General features: G+C 38.2%; 1 protein-coding gene across 33 annotated transcripts in view; it reads right to left on the bottom strand.

The window, feature by feature from the left end:
• Window positions 1–356: 356 nt before the first annotated feature.
• Window positions 357–18,538, bottom strand: part of LOC134822434 (roundabout homolog 3-like) — a 40,403-nt gene continuing 22,221 nt past the window's right edge. For 3 of the 33 annotated variants that reach the window (XM_063833524.1, XM_063833518.1, XM_063833511.1), the window contains 7 exons: window positions 3,917–4,008; window positions 3,693–3,793; window positions 3,476–3,567; window positions 3,047–3,128; window positions 2,576–2,716; window positions 1,625–1,743; window positions 357–908 (listed from right to left, as the gene is read on the bottom strand). In XM_063833524.1, coding sequence (XP_063689594.1) covers window positions 810–908; window positions 1,625–1,743; window positions 2,576–2,716; window positions 3,047–3,128; window positions 3,476–3,567; window positions 3,693–3,793; window positions 3,917–4,008 — 726 coding nt within the window. In that variant the 3' untranslated portion in view covers window positions 357–809. Of the gene's footprint in view, window positions 909–1,312; window positions 1,367–1,624; window positions 1,744–2,575; window positions 2,717–3,034; window positions 3,129–3,475; window positions 3,568–3,692; window positions 3,794–3,916; window positions 4,009–7,845; window positions 7,936–9,862; window positions 9,914–17,455; window positions 17,684–18,538 lie in introns of all 33 variants that reach the window. The other 30 variants (XM_063833520.1, XM_063833514.1, XM_063833509.1 and 27 more) reach the window with 23 other exon arrangements.

Consider the following 18,538-nt stretch of genomic DNA (forward strand, 5'->3'; position numbering starts at 1 on the left):
ATGAATTCTTGGAATTCACTATTGAATACTTCTAGTTGGAAATGTTCTATTGGAGCTGGGAATGCTGTTACTATCAGACGATATACAATTTTTGCATATGCTAAGAGTGGAAAGGTTTAAGTAAAAGATTTCACTGTATATATCATTTCACAGTAGGACATATTCTTCTTGACTCTTATCAATTTGTACTTTAATGTTGATGATTTTACAAATATCCTGCCTTATACACAGTACACACGTGCAAGAAGATCCTTTTGAGTTTCAGATATATTCAAAAGCAATGTCCTGAATAACAGACATAACAGTCAGAGATTTTAATGAATGAACGGTTGATGACTACTTTTTTAATCACAAAAGCTTTATGCAACTAACAAAAATCAAAGTTCAAAATAAATAAAACTCTCAAATATTTCTTATTTTTAAAATCACCGACAACGATCTAACCCGTTATCGCATGGTAAAATTTTCTCAAAATGAGCGCCTACTAGCGTGCAATACATCGAAATTCAATAGTGTTCATGAAAAAAGGGGAGGTTTTAACGTTCGGGGATTCTCATTCAGGCTGATAAGACAAGAGTCACGTCACACAAACGTCACGTCACGTGATTGTTGTCTGCTGAGTGCACTATGGTTCCGTTTACTCTGTACAAAATATACATGACTCCATTTTGACATCAATCAGGTCGCTTATCTTTGCTATCCACTGATCTCGCACGCTGTATCAATTTAACCTAGATAAATCCGCAATTTATGCACGTGGGCGGGCAGGAGTCTGCTACGTCATGATGACGTCACAACACATGACTTGATCAGACGTCCGCGTCGCTTACTCCTCCGTTCAGGTTATAAATGTTGGCTGGTTGGGCGGTGTTTGGAGCGGCCTCACATCGCATGTACATATCTGACTCCTGGGAAGAAATAACAGGTGAGCTTCATATTGTAATTTCTAAACTTATTTTTCATTTTTCTGGTGGTATTTAGCTTATTATTGTATTTAATTAAGTAGATTTCGGGAGAGCTTTCTCACGTCAGATATCCTCAGATATATCTAACAATGACATCCAAAAACTCAATCATAGAGTAAAACAGAAATTATAGCCATAGGAGCATAATGATATGGCTATTAACTATAGACGATAAAAGAAGGCTGGAATCAATTATAAAATTGTGTATTTCACTGCACCTCACCAGAGATTTCAATCATCGCCGAAAAAAGGCCACTGGCCCTCTCAAATATTTGATCAAAACAATAAACAGGGATGTAATAAAAGGGACCAATCAAGGGAGTGGAAATATCACACTTGTAACTCACACTTTCTCACACGATTGGCAGCTCACTGAAGTCACTATTAAGTACGCTCGAGGACTGCGAAATTATATTCTGTAAATTTTATCAAAAATATCGAATTGATGGATAAAGTAAGGAATAATAAAAGGGTCAGGATAGTTTCGCCATTCTCATTTCGAATTATCTTCGATAATTTATGTCAAATTTCGGTGTTGCCAGCTTTCAAATTCAATTATCGAACTTCAGAGTTGACGAGCACGTATCCTGAATCCTGATACACAGTATGTATTTGGAAATATATTACAAATCTTTCCACTTCCCAATTTCCACACTTACAATGCTGGTATTATCATCAGGTCTGTGGTTGTTCTCTGCAGCTATTGGAGGCTGAGGTGGTTTAGCTCTATTGTTGGGATTGAGGAATGCGCTACTGTCGGGGGGCGATCGTGACATACCTGGGATGGAATGCGTCGTCATGGTATCGTAATTTAACACAAAAACTCGGTCATGTTCCCATACTTATGTAATGTTATATGTATTGAATATCGTTGGAAGTTTTAAAAGTTTGAACTTCAGAAAAGAAATATTCAACAATATTTGGAGAATACATTTATTTGGTGGCACTGGCATTTACATTTTTCATCTTAATAAATCGATTTTTATCGTGATGACGACACAAATGCATTATACATGGTAATAATAAATCTGAAGAATCAGATATTTTAAATCACAGACAAGTGAGGTATCACGTGATTAAACACGTGACACTTGTTTAGTAACCAGCGGGAGAATGTGCTGTAGAGGAAAGTTTAAAAAAGAAAGAATTTAACATTTTATTGACAAAAATCAAATTAGAAACAAAAGTAGTAGCACATGCTTAAGAAGCGATAAGTTGCTGAATCAAGTTAGATTTCAATTCATATTTTCAAATCCCGCCCCTAAGAAGTCAGAGAATGCTATGTATAAAAAGCCCTGAAAAGCTGCTAAATTGCTTGCGTAGGAAGATAACTTTGTGGGCCACCTAGGTGCAGCATATCTTTAAAAGAAAAGAATAGAAGAAAATGAAAGGGAGATGACTTTGCCTTGGAGTTGAATCTAACTTAACTCAGCAACAGATGTTGCAGGAGTTGGAGCCAGGAGCAGAGAATGCTGACACGTGACTACTTTAGACCACTTAAAAACAACACAGGTAGTCAATAGTCACGTGTGAGATTCACAGCCCTGGTACCCCAACACACAAACAACATCACCCGCAGAGCGCCGCGAATAATCAAGAAGGTAAGTTACCCATGCGTGCAACATCCATGAGGTCGTCCTCAAAATACCCACTGTTTCTAGGGGAGAAATCCTCCTCTAAATACTTCTCCACATCAGAACCCTCTTCGCTCTCTGAGCCTGACACGGACACATTGTCAGTGCTACCTCGACCTGAGGATACACCCTATATTACATTACAGAGGTTGGTTTAGGTGTGGAAATCATGTGATCAGGATGGGTTCGAGCATTTTAATACAGGCTGGAGAACTAAAAACATGTCAGTGGAGTAAGTCTATTATTTCTTACATGATGTTGTGAAGCAATTTGGGTTAAAATATAAGGTCGGTTTAGTAGGTTTAGAAATAACAGTTATATAGTTCACAAACACGCCTCATCACAATCACAAAATGCTCCTTCACTAACTAAACTAATTACCACCCACTACCCCAGACAAAACACCCACAGAAAAGTCACGGATATCACCCTCACCTGAGTCCTTACCAAAGGAGGATAAAAGTGACGTATCTGACTCTCCGCCTCCTCTCGTTTTCTTTCTCAACTGCTGATCACGCCATTCTTTTACCTGACGGGTATAATTAATTATTATTATTAATTTAACGGGTGATACTCGTAAAATATTTGTTTCAAATATTAGACCGTCGACGAGTCCAACTTGGCGCGCGTCTTGGTAGGTTATAAACCTACAATTATTAATTTATATATATAATACTCTATTAAAACGGAATAATATTTTGGGGCAAGTCTAAGCTCCAATATGCGTACAATCGTGTAACGGGCACTTACATTCGAATACAGTCTAGAAACGGAATAATATTTACAAGTAAATCTAAGCTTCAAGACGGTATAATTGCTCGGTTTTTCCAGTACAGATGATAAGAGAAGAAATATCGCAGAATATTCTCAACTCACAGTTATATTTCCGTATACTTTAGGTTTAATTGCGTTAGGATCATGCTCCTTTGCTTTCGGAGGAACCTTCGCGACCGGGATCTCTCGACCTGCTGAAAAATAAAGGATTAGTAATTGGAAACTAGACCCATTAGTCTGAGCAAACATTGCATATCATAGTCGCTGAAGCAAGAGGTTGATGTCTGCTGTAAGAAGTAAACACGAAGTAACTACTTACGTCCATCATTGTGCGTAGGATTAACAACTTTGTAACCGTCTCTGTTATGTGGTATACTGTAGGTAACACTAGGTATAGTGCTGGCTAGATCGTCTATTGAACTGGAATGTTGGGATTGTGTCAAGTTCCATGGTACTCGGCAGTGAAGGACGAGCAAGAATTTAGAAGCTGTTCACATGAACTATACGATGAATATCTGAAATCAGAAATGTAATGAAGTTCACCTGTTTTGACTCATGGAGTATTGGCGGCTATCCATGCTTATATTACTGGGACAGTAATTCTGTGGCGGCATCCTGTTATCAATGTACGAGTTCTGAAATAAGGTCAAATTAATGTAAAGCGGAAAGGACCGGTTCACTTGAGTTTTCCTGTATTTTCGGTATTTTCTTTATCTAGCCGATAATCTAGCTGCGCGCGCGCGCGCGATCCACATGTAAAAGCAGAAAAGTCCTACTTTAATCTTCTAAATGTATACCGCGTGTGCCGCCAATTTACAAAACTGGATCCACTTGTCCCACATGCCGGTTATTAAAATCTGCCTCTCCATTTTATTCCATCACAATCAAATTAAGGAGCAATTCTAATTCTACTGAAGCGTCAGAATTGGGACACAGTGCACCATATTTAGCCACAGTCAAACATGCGCAGCACTAGCAAACATGACCTAAACCATGCGTCTCACCTGATCAGTTTATGAGTGTGTAATTCCGAGGAAGGTATGGATATCTTTAATATGTACATTTTACATTTTCAAATAGATTCATGCATGTCAAAATTTGAACGCAAGCGTTGCAAATTTGTGCATGTTTCATAAGCGCCTACATTGATTGCACAGCTTGTAATGCAAATTGAAATCTTAAGTCCAGTCATTTATTGCAGCGTGATGAGTACCGAAATGGGTTACTTAAAAGTTAACTTATTCAAACTCAAGTAAGATTCCTCAGTAAGTTTACTGTGTCATTTGTTTAAATATCTTAAATGACTCTAGTCTAAAGGTCTAAGGAGCACAACAGTGTCTTCTTCATCAATATTTACGTATCAAGATCTTCAACAGCTACTCTAAAAGTAATAAACCAGCCAACATTTACCTAACACAAGAATTCAGTAATTCAATAATATTCCCAGAATATTATATATTCTGAAGAATATAACTGGACAGATTCCACCACTGGTTAAAGCAAGTGAAGACCAATGTTGACCGTGAGTCAATTCCCTGGGGATGCCCATAACATTGAGTGCTCAATAATAATCACACAGATGTGAGAGGTTAGCTGACAGTAAGCTTCAACCCCGTTATATATACGTGGTGCGCACGTGGTATTTACGTATCCCTTGGCTTTATTATGCTGCATTTTAAACTTTTAAGGGCTCAATTGCGACATTAAGTTAACTATTTTATTTTAAAACCTTCAATTCCCAACGGAAATAAGAACATGATTCACTGAATACTGTTGACTCCAATAATCCTGCATTCGGCTATTTTCAACCAAAGCACCATAATACTATTACAGCGGCGTGAATTGCATTATTTATCAAATTATGTTCATATTAATACGAAATATGTACAAACAGCATGCCTTCCAGGAGAATTCATGGCAACATTCCGGATTTTTGAAAGATGGTGTCTGAACATTTGTCGTTAATATTTGGCGAATACCAAGATACAAATCTATTTGAGTACTTCATCATTACGTAGATTTGAAGGCTAATGATCGAATATTCCAAAAATCTAACATTATTTGTCATTACATTCAAAGTAGGGTAAATTTACATGATAATCATATTTCAGATCATTATTTTCAGCTTTATCACAATCTGGTTCCTTCATCACTGCTGATCATAGCAAATCAGTAGGTTTATCAATATTCAATATCAGTCCACTGGTATACCGGTGTACTGGTACATTTGTATACTGCACTGGTGCACTGGTCTACCAGTATACTGGTAAACTAGCATACCAGCATATTGGTATACCAACATACTGGTTAACCGTTACCGAATCAGGGTTGCACTTGCTAAGAGGAAGGACTGTTCACTTTTGTAATCTCATTAAATTACCCAACGGACGAACCCTTCTAATTTCTGGCATGCCCGAGCATGTACATTGTACACCCAGTAACCCATTGGTTACTACTGATTGGTACAGTAGGTACAGTGTACACCTGTGACTTTAATCAGGCCCGCGTGTAACCTTTGGTTACCTTATCAGGCCCACGTGTGGACTGTTAACGGTTTAGCGATACCACCAACTTATTGTCTGAGTACTTAAATCTCAACTTAAGTAATTACATTTTCCTCAGATAAACTGGACACCATGGGGCCCCCGTTAAATCCTTAATATTACTCATGTTATTTAGGAAAATAATTTAGATTGCAGTAAATGAACAGTCCATCTCCCAAAACAACGAACCACTGACCCCAAATCACCACAATACTGATCAGTTGTTTACATTCCAGCCAACATTCCACGCAGTTTCAGTACCGAAATGTCCGGAATGTCGCAGTACTCAGGACACCCTGGCCCTCCTTCTCTGTCCTCGGGTGTAAAGTTGCCGGGGGTAAAGTGTCCGTTCTCGGGGGTAAAGTTGCGGTGTATTTGCGGAGAGTTGAAGAGTGAAGGGTAGTCCGGTGGAGGTAAACCTCGTGTCAGGGAGCTTCCTCTGGAATCCTTGGAATGTGGTGTTCAATGATTGGCCGGATAGTTTCACTTTCCGGATAGTTTCACTTTCACTTTCTAGTTTCAGTTCTCTTAGTTGTTTTTGTCCAAGTCAAGAATTGGTCTGTTTCTATATAGCGTTACAGAATAGTAAGATATATGAGTCCAATCCAATATTAATTATCATGATTCCGATATCAAATTGGATTTAATAATATGATGATGGACAGTAATGCATTGTTTGGAAATGATTTGTCAACCTGTGCGTGTCTGTCCACTGTCCAGATATCCTTCGTTACAAAATTATACCAAGTTTAGAAACTTTTGTCAGAATTTTCTAGAATTTTAAAATTAGAATAACCTGCTCATTAGCAGACTAACGAACGTGTAAATACGTTAATTTTAAACAAAAAGACCTTAGATTTCAATTGACAGGCGGTAAAAACGTCAAATGTCACACCTCTTATTTGCTGGCGATAAATAATTTCGAGCCAGAATTTCAAGAAAGTCATGGCACACCCGTGGGTTATAGTGCCAAATTTTAATTAGAATTGGTGAGCGACCAATTATTATTGGTTTGAGACCAATAATTGGTTATCAGTCATAAGTTGGGAAACATTTGTAATGCAGAGAAGTGCAGGAGAAATTCCACCTTTGACCACATCTACCGCCCAAAGCAGATGCCCAAATTAAGATGTAGGTTGATGTCATGGTATTTTAATCACTCATCTGCCAATTTCTTGTACGTAGCTACCATTTGATTTGGTCATCTGTGCCTGCTACTCCAGTGTAAAGTGACTTTTGCGGAAGACACTATTTTATGTCATTTAAAAGACACACAGCACCATAACAACTATTTAACTCTCAATATTAACCTGTCTGTATTAACAATTTTACACCATGTTTATACTTTCTACAGAGATAATCAGATGATAAGGTACATTAAAAAACAGCTGCAAGCTGAATCAAATCACTATTAGTATTTATGAGAACTTTTCATTTATTATCTTTTTACGCACGTGACAACACGGGTCAAAACATTTAACAAGTATTTTATTTGACAAGGAACTGTTTTACCCACCCAGGACGTATGGTAGCGAAGTTCCTGACATTATAATTCTTTAACTTTAAATACTTTAAATGGTTTAAATACTTTAATTTTAGAATGTAAATTGAACCTGGTAAAAGCAACAGCTATCTTTTTAGGTTTATACAATATCTTGTGAGTCTGGTACCCCAAACCAAATACCGAAGCACAATTACGACGATAGAATGAATCAAACTCCCTTAAATGCTGCTCCCACAAAGTAATTGACACGACATAATTAGTAAAAAGGGCTGCACAGCACAATTAAAACACAGCTGCTAATTAGCGCTTGAAAGAAAGACAACTAGACGGTCAGTGCTGATTGAAATACGCAAAACACGCTGAGAACAGCACGTGATAACCACAAAAAGCGCTTGTTGATTGCGCTGGAGAGCTGGGCGACCTACCAAGCTACGCTGGCTGCCGTGTCTGGAGGTGACGCGCACTGCACCTGCCGTGTTCACGTCGTTCCTACTGTTGTTGTAGGAACTTCCACCCTACGAGGGGGCGAGGTTTACACACCAATACTTAGTAGGTTTTTAGGTGGAATCTAGCGTTTTGGGTGAGCTCTGATATCTGGTTATTTATTTTCCGTCTTTCCGTGTAAAGACTCTGTCTCGAGGAATCTCAATGGCCATGATTCGTAATGCATACCTACTTTCTTACGACTTTAGTTTAAAACTTAATTATTAAACACAACGAAACTCTGGAGCATGGCAAAAAATTAGGGCACCCGACTCGGACTTACAAGGCACAACTACCCCAGAAACTTCACAGGAAATATAGTCCTGACTCTGGGACTACTAAAGCATGGAGTTTTAAAGAAAACTCTGTGATTTTAAAAACCAATCCGTGCTCCACCGTTCTCACAGGGCTCTGAATTCAGATTTCTTGTGCAAATAAACTCAAATTTAAATTATCACGTGTAACTCTCTTTGTAATGCCGACAACTTTAGTGCTCCGAACTCGTGCAAGGAAACTAAAAACATGGTAACCATGACTATGTGCACGAGTGTGTGTTTGTGCTGCTCAGTACGTTGCTATGGAAACCAAACCACATGGGACTGATACAATCTCCCTTGACACTTAGTGGTCACGAGATGCTCTCCTTATCTCTCACATGGTTATCTCTCCTCTTATCTCTCTTATCTCCGCTTATCTCCTTGAAATCTCTGTTGATATCCCTGACAAGGGTGATCATGTCTCCGCTGTTGGGACGACTAGTCAGACTCCGCACACTGTTACTCAGAGAGTTGGAACTTTTAAGAGAGCGGTTGATACCGCTGGTGACAGTCTGGGGGGTTTGCTGCAGGAAGAGAAGGGTACTCAAAATAGGGCTGTAACAGGAAACTGGGGGTGAGTTAGAAAGAAGACATGGTCACAGTTTTAGTTTAAAGTTAGAGGTAGAACACTACAACAGACTGGACTATATTAATCTTTATTCTAGTCTACTCTAGTAATACTAGAGTAGACTAGAATATACTACAGTAAGACTAAACAGACTAGATATTACAATGCATTGAAGGGACGTGTAGTATACAGTTAGCAGAATTAGGAAATGATAAACTGATAAAGGAATGTTTTATAGATGCTAAATACCACAAGATATCAGCAGAGAGTACTGGGATACTGGCATGAAGCCAATAATGATGATGACGCAATAAACTGTTTTGCTTACTTGAACGTTTATATGAACTTAAATGCGGGGGAGAGTATGTCAGAGTAGAGGATTAAACTAGAAGATTAAAAACTACTCGAGAAGTTTCACTCAGACAGGAGAATGTTATCACGACATAAACTTCAAGTTTCAAATCACCAAAATTACCTCATAAAGAGAACTGTAACTTACATCTACGGAGAATAAATGTCAATCAGTTAAATTCTCTATGATATAAAAAATGTAAGCGACCTCTACACAGTCTACTACTTTAACTCCAAGATACATATTTATACTATACATGGTATTAAGACTTGGACAGTTCAGCAGTTACCACTGGTATTACGGAGGCCCTGTTGTAAATATGTGGTATGTAATATAGCATTCTTTGTAGATAATGAAGAAGCTTCATTTTGATGAATTATGCAGGGTGCCCTTCAAATTAAAGTTGCAGTAGATTTGATTTTTATGTGACAGATTGTGCAATACCGTGGTTTCGAATAAAAGGGTTTGTGCTTCATCTCATATCTCAGTAGGTTGAAGTATAGTTTTAATGCCAACTCATGGATCTTTTTATATTTAAAGATTTCTACAAGAATCTGAACAGAAAATATAAACCATCAAATAAGGAATTTGTATCGTGATTATAATCTTCTAGATCTAGTAATCTTGTACATTAAAATACTAAGACAACTAGTTTTTAACATAAAACTAGTAACAAATCCCACATAAAGACACTGGAGACACGTGACACGTTGGTGACTTACCGGAGTACTGCGATTGTCAAATACCCTTCCGTCAAACGACCGACTAGAACCCTGTCAGAGAGAAGCAAAAGATTGTTAGCATTTGGGAAGCACAAATTGTTAGCATTCCTGAAAATACCATCCGTACCTTTCGAAAACTCATTGATAAGCAATCCGTCAAATTATGTTGTAAACATAACATTCCTTTTACATTGAAATGTTGGATTTTACACATACTTTGATCGGAAAATTACACGTATTTGCGGTACAGGTAACACGATATAACATTATAACATTATTGTTGACAAATATAACAATTTCATGAGTCCCAACTGAAGGCTTACAAAGCACACTCCCATATATGAACAAGTATGTAAGAGAAGGTATCCCTCAGTGTAGTTTGACAGTTGACACGTTACCAAAACACGGCCAGATTGCGCGCACAACCTGCATGTTGATATGTAAGTGGGATGTACCTAGTACTCGACATCTTGTATCTGACATTTTACACTCACGTTACACTGGATCATCTTAAGCTAATATGTCGCATATTTCACATATTTTAGTACTACACGACACAGTTTTATCACATTTTGACCCACCAATCTCCACTACTCCACCAGATTACTTCCTCTCTTCTTTTTCATAATCCACATGCAAGACTTGTGAACCATAATATATATAATGTAAAATGTATGCTTGTAAGTGTATATAATTATGAGCTCCAGGATGAAATCTCTGCAGGGTGTCAATGTGTGCGGAATAAGATTGAAAATGTGCTCTCCTCTCTCATACCGTACGCTGATTGGCTGTTTTCAACTCTCTATGAACACTGATTGGCTGTTGCCTAGCCTTTACCGTTCACCAAGAACTGAGAAGCATCCCGGCTTTGTCCTAGAAATAATGCAAGTTTTCAGTGATTTAAAAAACTTTAGCACGATCTTTCTTGGTGGATGATTTAATATTTTTGCCCTAACTTAAGGATCTTTGAGCCCTAGTGTTGTTGAAAAGGTATGCAAGTTTCCGGAGAAGATAATTAAATTCCTAATCCCCATATTATTCTCACGATTTACTTGTTGAGAAGTGTGTGGTTACAACTTTACAAATTAACAACAAAACCTCTTGTTTTGATTCCATCGCTAATTCACACAGTTTCAGGTTTCCCATCCCCTGGGGGAACCAAAGAGCTCAATTTTTCCTCACACGTGGCCGATCATCATGATGATAATTTGATCACGTGACTGCCGAGTAGTACATATTATCATGAAGTGTATCTACACACTACACAACACAGTGCCTTGCTTTCTAGGGCTGCTAATTGTACACCACACATCCTGATTACCACCGAACACGGTTTAACAAGACGAGCTCTCAGCCAACAAGCGGTGAGGAGGCAGTCACGTGGGCAGGCGAGGACCAATGGGAAGCCAGAGAGTGTGCCACGTGGGAGAAGAGCGGTAATGAAGCGGAGAAAACAAGGTAGCCGTGGAGTGATTGGGTCTGACTGACACCGTGATTTAAATGCAGGCTCCTGATTTGTTAGTGATTTGTGAGTCTGCTGTTTAACGTAAGGTTAGAGCAGAGTGTTGAAAAGAGATGGTAGGCATGGTCACGTGGTTACTAGGTTACTATGTGTATTACTATGGTAACCTGACTACCACGTGACCGACATATGACCACAACATGTTGGTAGTTCGACCTTCTTCAAGCTGCCAATTAGCAAGTAAACCAAAAAGTGTCGGACCAGGGAATTATTCGTGTAATCGGTCTTCAAACTCAGTCCTAATTAATATTAGGCAGTATCGAGATAGCCCGACCACTGTCTGCGGACCACTGTGATGAGAACTAAATCACTTAGATGAGAACTAAATATGGTCTGTGGTTCTTGTCTTAAATATCAAACTTAAATTACAAATTAGTTGTAAGACCAGATGAGAAAGACTCAGCACCTAATCAGCTGCTGAAGTCGTGCATTGTCTCACGTAACTAAGGAAACGTTATCTCACGAGAACCTAAGATCTAACATTTGAGGGCAGGGATGTAATTTCCAGTACCACGACCAGCTAATTGATACAACACCTGACATTTAGTTTTATTATGATATGCCAAAAAATGATAGGAATGTTAAACTTTAGAACAGCCTTAGTTTCGTTGGCTAAAACTTTATAATGCTGTGGTCGATTGTGGGGTGATTTGTAGAGCTCTTAAATTTTAATTATATTGTTTATAGACGTTTTATGTGAATTAAGATTGAAGAGGAATTATTGATTCGTGAATCAAAGTGGTTCATAATTGGATTGTCAAGCCACAATACCATAAAAGGTCTGATTTTTGAGACGCTGACACCCACTTTGACAAGCTTTTAACTGTTGACATATTTCGGTAATTTGTTCTTAAAACTGGTTCAACAAACTATGTCATACATTCAAAACAAAAATTTGGTCGAGGAACAAGAAAATTGTCTATAACAATTTAGTCTTACTATAAGAGACTTAGTACTGAAATGTCTTATGATCCCTGTCAATAAATCTAACCAATAAGCTTATAAATTAAAAAAGCGGTCGTTAAGATTTTCCGATTGTCCTAACCTTGTAAGCACAAAATACTACAAGTTTAATTTCTTGAAAAGAAGAAAGCAACTCATCAGTTAATATCTGAAACTTGAGCCCCCGACATCACTGTGAATTATCTATTAGCAGGACTAACGGTCCTTTCTCCGTTCCTTCTAATTTCCTGGTACCCAGAATTAAAATACCTCGCGTTAAACCAGGCATTAAAATACTTTACAGTTCACTGAACCTTGTACAGGTGTATATAATAATAGGGTTTGCATTGCTTGATTGATAAAAGTAATAATAGATACGAATAAAATACTCGCTTTTCTGACGAAATTTATTTCCGGTGTTTTGTTATAAAATCACTCACAGTACAGTCCAAACACAGGTGTATACAATCCTGGTGCCTGGTTGACGGTGAAACTTTAACACGTTTCGTCCTCTTATCACAGAAGGTTAAAAGTTCAGTAACGAATTACACGTTGTACGAGTGATAAAGTGTATCTAAAGTATGTTAATATTACTGACCGGCACTTAACACGTGCGCGGCACATCATGACACGTGCGGGTAGTGCTCTAATATCATCAGTGTTCTCTAATGACGAGAAACAGTAGGAGAGCCAGTATCTTAATTATAATCACGTCAATTTATTACCTAATTAGTCACATACACTTACAATATGTATCATAATATGTTAATTATTATCTATTTATATCTTTCTCTGTATCTTGTGGTCTGATGGTATGCAGGAGGTCAGTGGTCACATAACTGGTCACATAACTGGTCACATTATAAGATCTGCTGATTAACAGCTGATTGTAGTCTGAAGATTCAGATCGTTCTAGACTGGATACAATTGCAGTAATTAACGATGTCCAATTATTCTATTACCTTGTTAGTGGGAGGCTCTAGGTTCGCAGATATAATTACTCCATTATGCCTGAAGGCCGGAGGGAGTTGGTTTTTTGATGCTTGTAATTCAGTTATCAGCCAAAAACGTGATTTTGAGCTCTTTGATCAGAACCTAATATACCACCACCGGCCCGGCCCCTCTTGTTGGATAAAGCCCAGAAAATAATTGTTCAACTGGAAAATCTCGCCTAGATACTTCTATGTCGTACGATGGATATCTGAGTTTGTTCGAAGTTAATTTTACAAATTCTAGCCGATATAACCAGGCAACAGCTTTCAATCCAGCCTTCTTGACATGTGTGCCATGTTGTGTGACAAGGCAGAATGTTCTAAACTTAATGTTTAAACTTACTGATAAAGAAATCTCTAGAATTATATTATTCCACGACCTGTCAACGTATTATGATACAATATTATTATATTTTGACATAATATATATTGTAATACAAAAATATGATATTTTGTGTTTAATATTTCCCACATAAAATATCATACTTCTATTATGTCACATGATTCGAATGCTGTATTTCCTCTTAAGTTTTGTGTAGCAAGATCTGTGTCATCATTATACCACTGTGGCCTATACACAAGATATTATACAACGTGTTGCAGTTAACATTACTTCTCTTCTCCAATTGATATATAATACAACATAGTTATACAACAACGTCACCGGGCAATTCACAGGCGCATTTCCCCAAAACACGTGACACATTTCCGGCCCTCTCATTGGTCGGTGGAATAAATCCTGGTCGCTGATTGGTGCGTGTGAATCACGTGTCGTTTACACTATAAACTTAGAGGAAATGTGGACCTGTCAAGGTAACTCTGTGTTATAATTGGTGGATTGGACCCGGATACTGTGCACTGATTGGTTGGTTTAACGCACGTGGTTGGAATGGAGAGTTTTGATTGGTTGGTGTTATTTAAAAGGTGAAGGAGGCCCCTGTTTAATGGGAGTGGTTTTATAGTTTTACAATTCTGTGCAGGTATCTAATTAGCAGTCCGTTTAAGTGACCTTCTATGCTCGGTCAAATCAGTGATTCACTGTAGCACGTGTTATAATAACACGGTGTTATTACTTATTATACTGTAACACGTGATACTTTTAGGATCCTTCTCAACGAATCAAGACGTGTATTTCGGCCAAATCTTCAATTTATTATGCGCAACCACTAAATACAGTACGCATATAAGCATTAAATATCGTAAGTATTAAACAAATGTAATTCAATATTCCTCATAAATCTACATAATTGTCACGATTCAGCTCATGATCTTGATGAGTACACCATTATTCTACAGTAACTACAGTTAGATGTATAGTCATTAGTCAATTATCAAGATAAGCAACTAGTATTGAGATTGGTAACTAAGTATTTGAAGAGGAGGTAACAATTACTCATGATCTCCACATCTGCGTGTACAGGCTTTATTACTGGCTAGTTTACTTGAAAACTGAGAGCTCACTCATAAACGGAGTGCTCTGATTGGTTGGTTAGGATGAGTTCTCATGTAATGTTAGTAGTCAGTAACTACACTGTAATACTAATGTAGCTTATTTACTTAGTTACTGTATTCTTGTAACATTGAAGAAGTGTCAACTTAGTTAGGCTCAATTATAGAGTACGATTATTGTATAATGTCAGCGGGATTATTGCAATTAATTGTGGTCGCTTAATCATGTTATTAGAAAACTATTAAGATTTTCTCCTTACGATCGGCTGACCACACTATATATCATTATGCAGCATCATAACGCTGCATTAGTGTTATCAGCGTGCTGATACACAAATTGAGAGTTAGAATTGGAAACAGGAGTAATTTTACTTAATTTACTTACTAAGGGGGAGCCTGGGATCATGTTTTTTTGTCCATTTTTTCCATACCATTTTGTCAAACCTCAAAAAATAGGGTACCGCTTTTTTTTCATCCTATTTTTTGTTCAAGTTGAAAAGATAGGGTACCAGTTGGACAAAAATATACAAAAAACATGATCCCCCGCCCCCCCCCCCTTACAACCATCACACGCAGTGTGATAACACGCGCTTGTTATCGTCAGCTTGCTATTCACGATTACATAGCAAATATTGCTGAGGTGTAAACTGTGTACTGGGCTATGATAACTGTTCTGCATTCTGGGCTGGCCTAATTTACACTTCTACAGCTGTAGTAGTTTGCAGATTTTGGAGAATTTCTCTCATTAAACTCATATATTATGCACAATCACGCACTGCTAAATTCTCGCTCTCAATAGATTTCATTTGAAAACAATACTGAATTGATCAATAGCTTGTCAAGCAGGGCACCATTTATAAGATCGTGGATTATCACTTGTTTCACCGTTCAGCTCAAGCAAGTGTAACCACAATAATTTTCCTCGTCAAGTTTTCACAATGATTAAAGCCACGGGCTGACCTTTGAAGATGATTATGGATAATGGATAATAATATATTGAACACAGAGACATTAAAAAGTAACAGTTTTACTGATGACTTTATTGATGTGATTAGTCTGTAAGAGGGATAATCTCATTGAATTTTGTTATGCTTGTTTATTGAATAAGTTATTGCAATCGGATACAGTTGTAAAAAGATCATTGTATCATAACGCATATTCTAATCTTCATGTATTAAAGTACTTGATTTAAATAATTTTCCATTAAACTCTACCCTGTATTTTGGAAATATCCATAAATAAGTGAAGGTTAAAAAGTGCAACTGAAGTATTCGATAACGGTTCATCACGTCACCATTTCCAAAAACAATATATGGCACTGAAACTACAGTAAACTTGGCTTCCTACTGTTGACTGAGAGCTCAGTGATAATTTCTATAGTTTCATTATATTCTTAGAAACATGTCAACAAGTGTGAAATTGCTTTAGTTACAATAAATTCACTTGAGAAAATCCAGGCACGTGTGAAACTAACTGTCACCTGATTAAGAAACCTTTCAAGGTATTTTATCACGAGAAGAATACTTCAAATTCCACCTCTACAGTGTTTATAATACACGACATTATACACGATATATCAGAGTGAGTTGGTACAGGGTGACTGTTATACACTGTACCTGCTATTGTTTATACAAGCTCCGGACATGGAATAGTCCGGAAACACTTTAAATGTAAACAATAATGACTTTCTCTCTGACAGGTTAATGATTATGCTGGCATATTATTGGGTATTATACAGTTATAATACGAGCCACATAGCCAGTAGCCACGTACTGACTACTGAGTATTAGTGGTGTGTGACGTCATGTAACGTGGTGTGTGACGTCATGACACGTGGTGTGTGACGTCAATATCACGAGGTGTGTGACGTATTATAACTCAATTAAAGATTACCCGTGTATTGGACCGAATTTGACCGTCAAATTTCAAAACATGCTCTTTTTAACCACTCCGTTTTCCGGAGCTCGGAAGGGAAGTAACAGTTCCATGTTATCCAACCCTGAAGTAAAGAGGGGTATTATACCATGACATAGCTCAGGGCCTGAACCATCTTATAGGTACTCTTATTAAGTGGGAAGTGTTAGTTCCCGTCTGTCCGCGGTTTTAACATCTTCAACTGCTATTAGTGTTAAAAACACCGATGCATCTAGTATAACGTTTTAATCCTGCATAATCATTAAAAATAACGATAAACTAAGCTAAGCGTGAATGAAGTAAGATGAGGTCATCATATCCGCAGAATTCATGCATAGCAAGACGGCGACTGGGTGAAGTATAGTCGAACATAGAAAGTTTGAACATGAATAATTATGCTTTATTGTGACATATTATTGTGACATGTAATTGGCGTGTAACTACACGTATTGAACCAACGACTGTAAAGTGTGAGATTGCAAAGGTTTGATTCTTTGAGGCAGTGAAGATCTGATAGATTGATTTCTTCACTTCCTTGAAAATAGAGACAGAGAGATGAAGCAGAGTCATCACAAGCAGTGTCATCCGCAACAGGAACTTAATCAGAATCATCTCATGGGTATCAGACGCAATGAGACATCTTTGAAGCAACCATTCCTATATATCCAGTCACGTGATCACGCGCCACCTCGTGACGTCATCACGCGCCTAGCGTGACGTCACCTCAAGAATAACGTGACGTCACACACCCCTTCATGCACCAGTTAATCTCACCACTTTTTCATGTATCATGTTGTCCCGGACCACCTTGTCGTGTAGCATCTTCTCCCTCCTGGGCAGGGTACTGCTGGATACCAACCGCTCGTTGTTGTTAGCATACTCGTGGTCCGACTGTATCTCTGAGTAGTCAGGACACGTTACGGTAGAGTCGATTGTCTCGCTGGATTGCCGACGGAGGGTGTTCCGGGCTGGAATGGGAGGTGGGATGGCAATACCTGAATCCTGGGAGAAGCAGTGGTGTGACGTCATGACAGGTGGTGTGTGACGTCATGTCACGAGGTGTGTGACGTCACACTCATGGTTATGACAGTGCTGACAGTTTGTTAACAGCTCTAACAAACCTCTCCTTTTTGTTAATTGTACACGTTTCTCTCCCTGCTCCGCGTCGAGTTAAAGTTAGCATGTCACTTTCAGCAGACAACACACACACTCCCCTGTCACGTGGTATGACGTCATGACGTCACACTCACCCTCTCGCTAGGGAACATACACACCCTGTTACCTTACTTAACTTGCAAACTCACACTCACAAGCCGTCAAATGTCTGAACATGTCCATGGCTACAGAATCTCTCGTTTTAGAAAATAATCACGCCCTCACAGAGAAATGATGTAACCATAGTTCAATATAGGAATTTCTTTATTCTTCACACTCATTCTTTACACACACACACACACCATCACGTCACTCTCGTTTACTTTGGTCACCCATTGTAAAACACACTTTCCCTATGATTGTATTACAGGGGGGTAATAATATGTAATTTAGCAGTACTACAAGATTACATCACCTTCCTAACTGGATTATTGATATCGTTAAAACGTAAATCTTTAATTTCACCGTTGTTTCTCCGCCCTTTTATTGAGGGAGGGAGGTTTTAGGGTATCAAGTAACTTATATCCCGTTATTGTTGGTATGGAGTGAGACAATTTCTGTCTTTATGGAAATTTTGGATTTACAAATTAAATCTACGGTTCTGTTGATTGCAATCTACCAGAATTTTCAAGGTTTGAAGTAACTGTGCAATAAGTAACCATTCAAGTGCTGATAAGCGGGCGGTACATTACAAATGATTAG

The sequence above is a fragment of the Bolinopsis microptera genome, chromosome 10 (genome assembly GCF_026151205.1).
Source record: "Bolinopsis microptera isolate Bmic1 chromosome 10, MBARI_Bmic_1.0, whole genome shotgun sequence".
Lineage (NCBI taxonomy): Eukaryota > Metazoa > Ctenophora > Tentaculata > Lobata > Bolinopsidae > Bolinopsis > Bolinopsis microptera.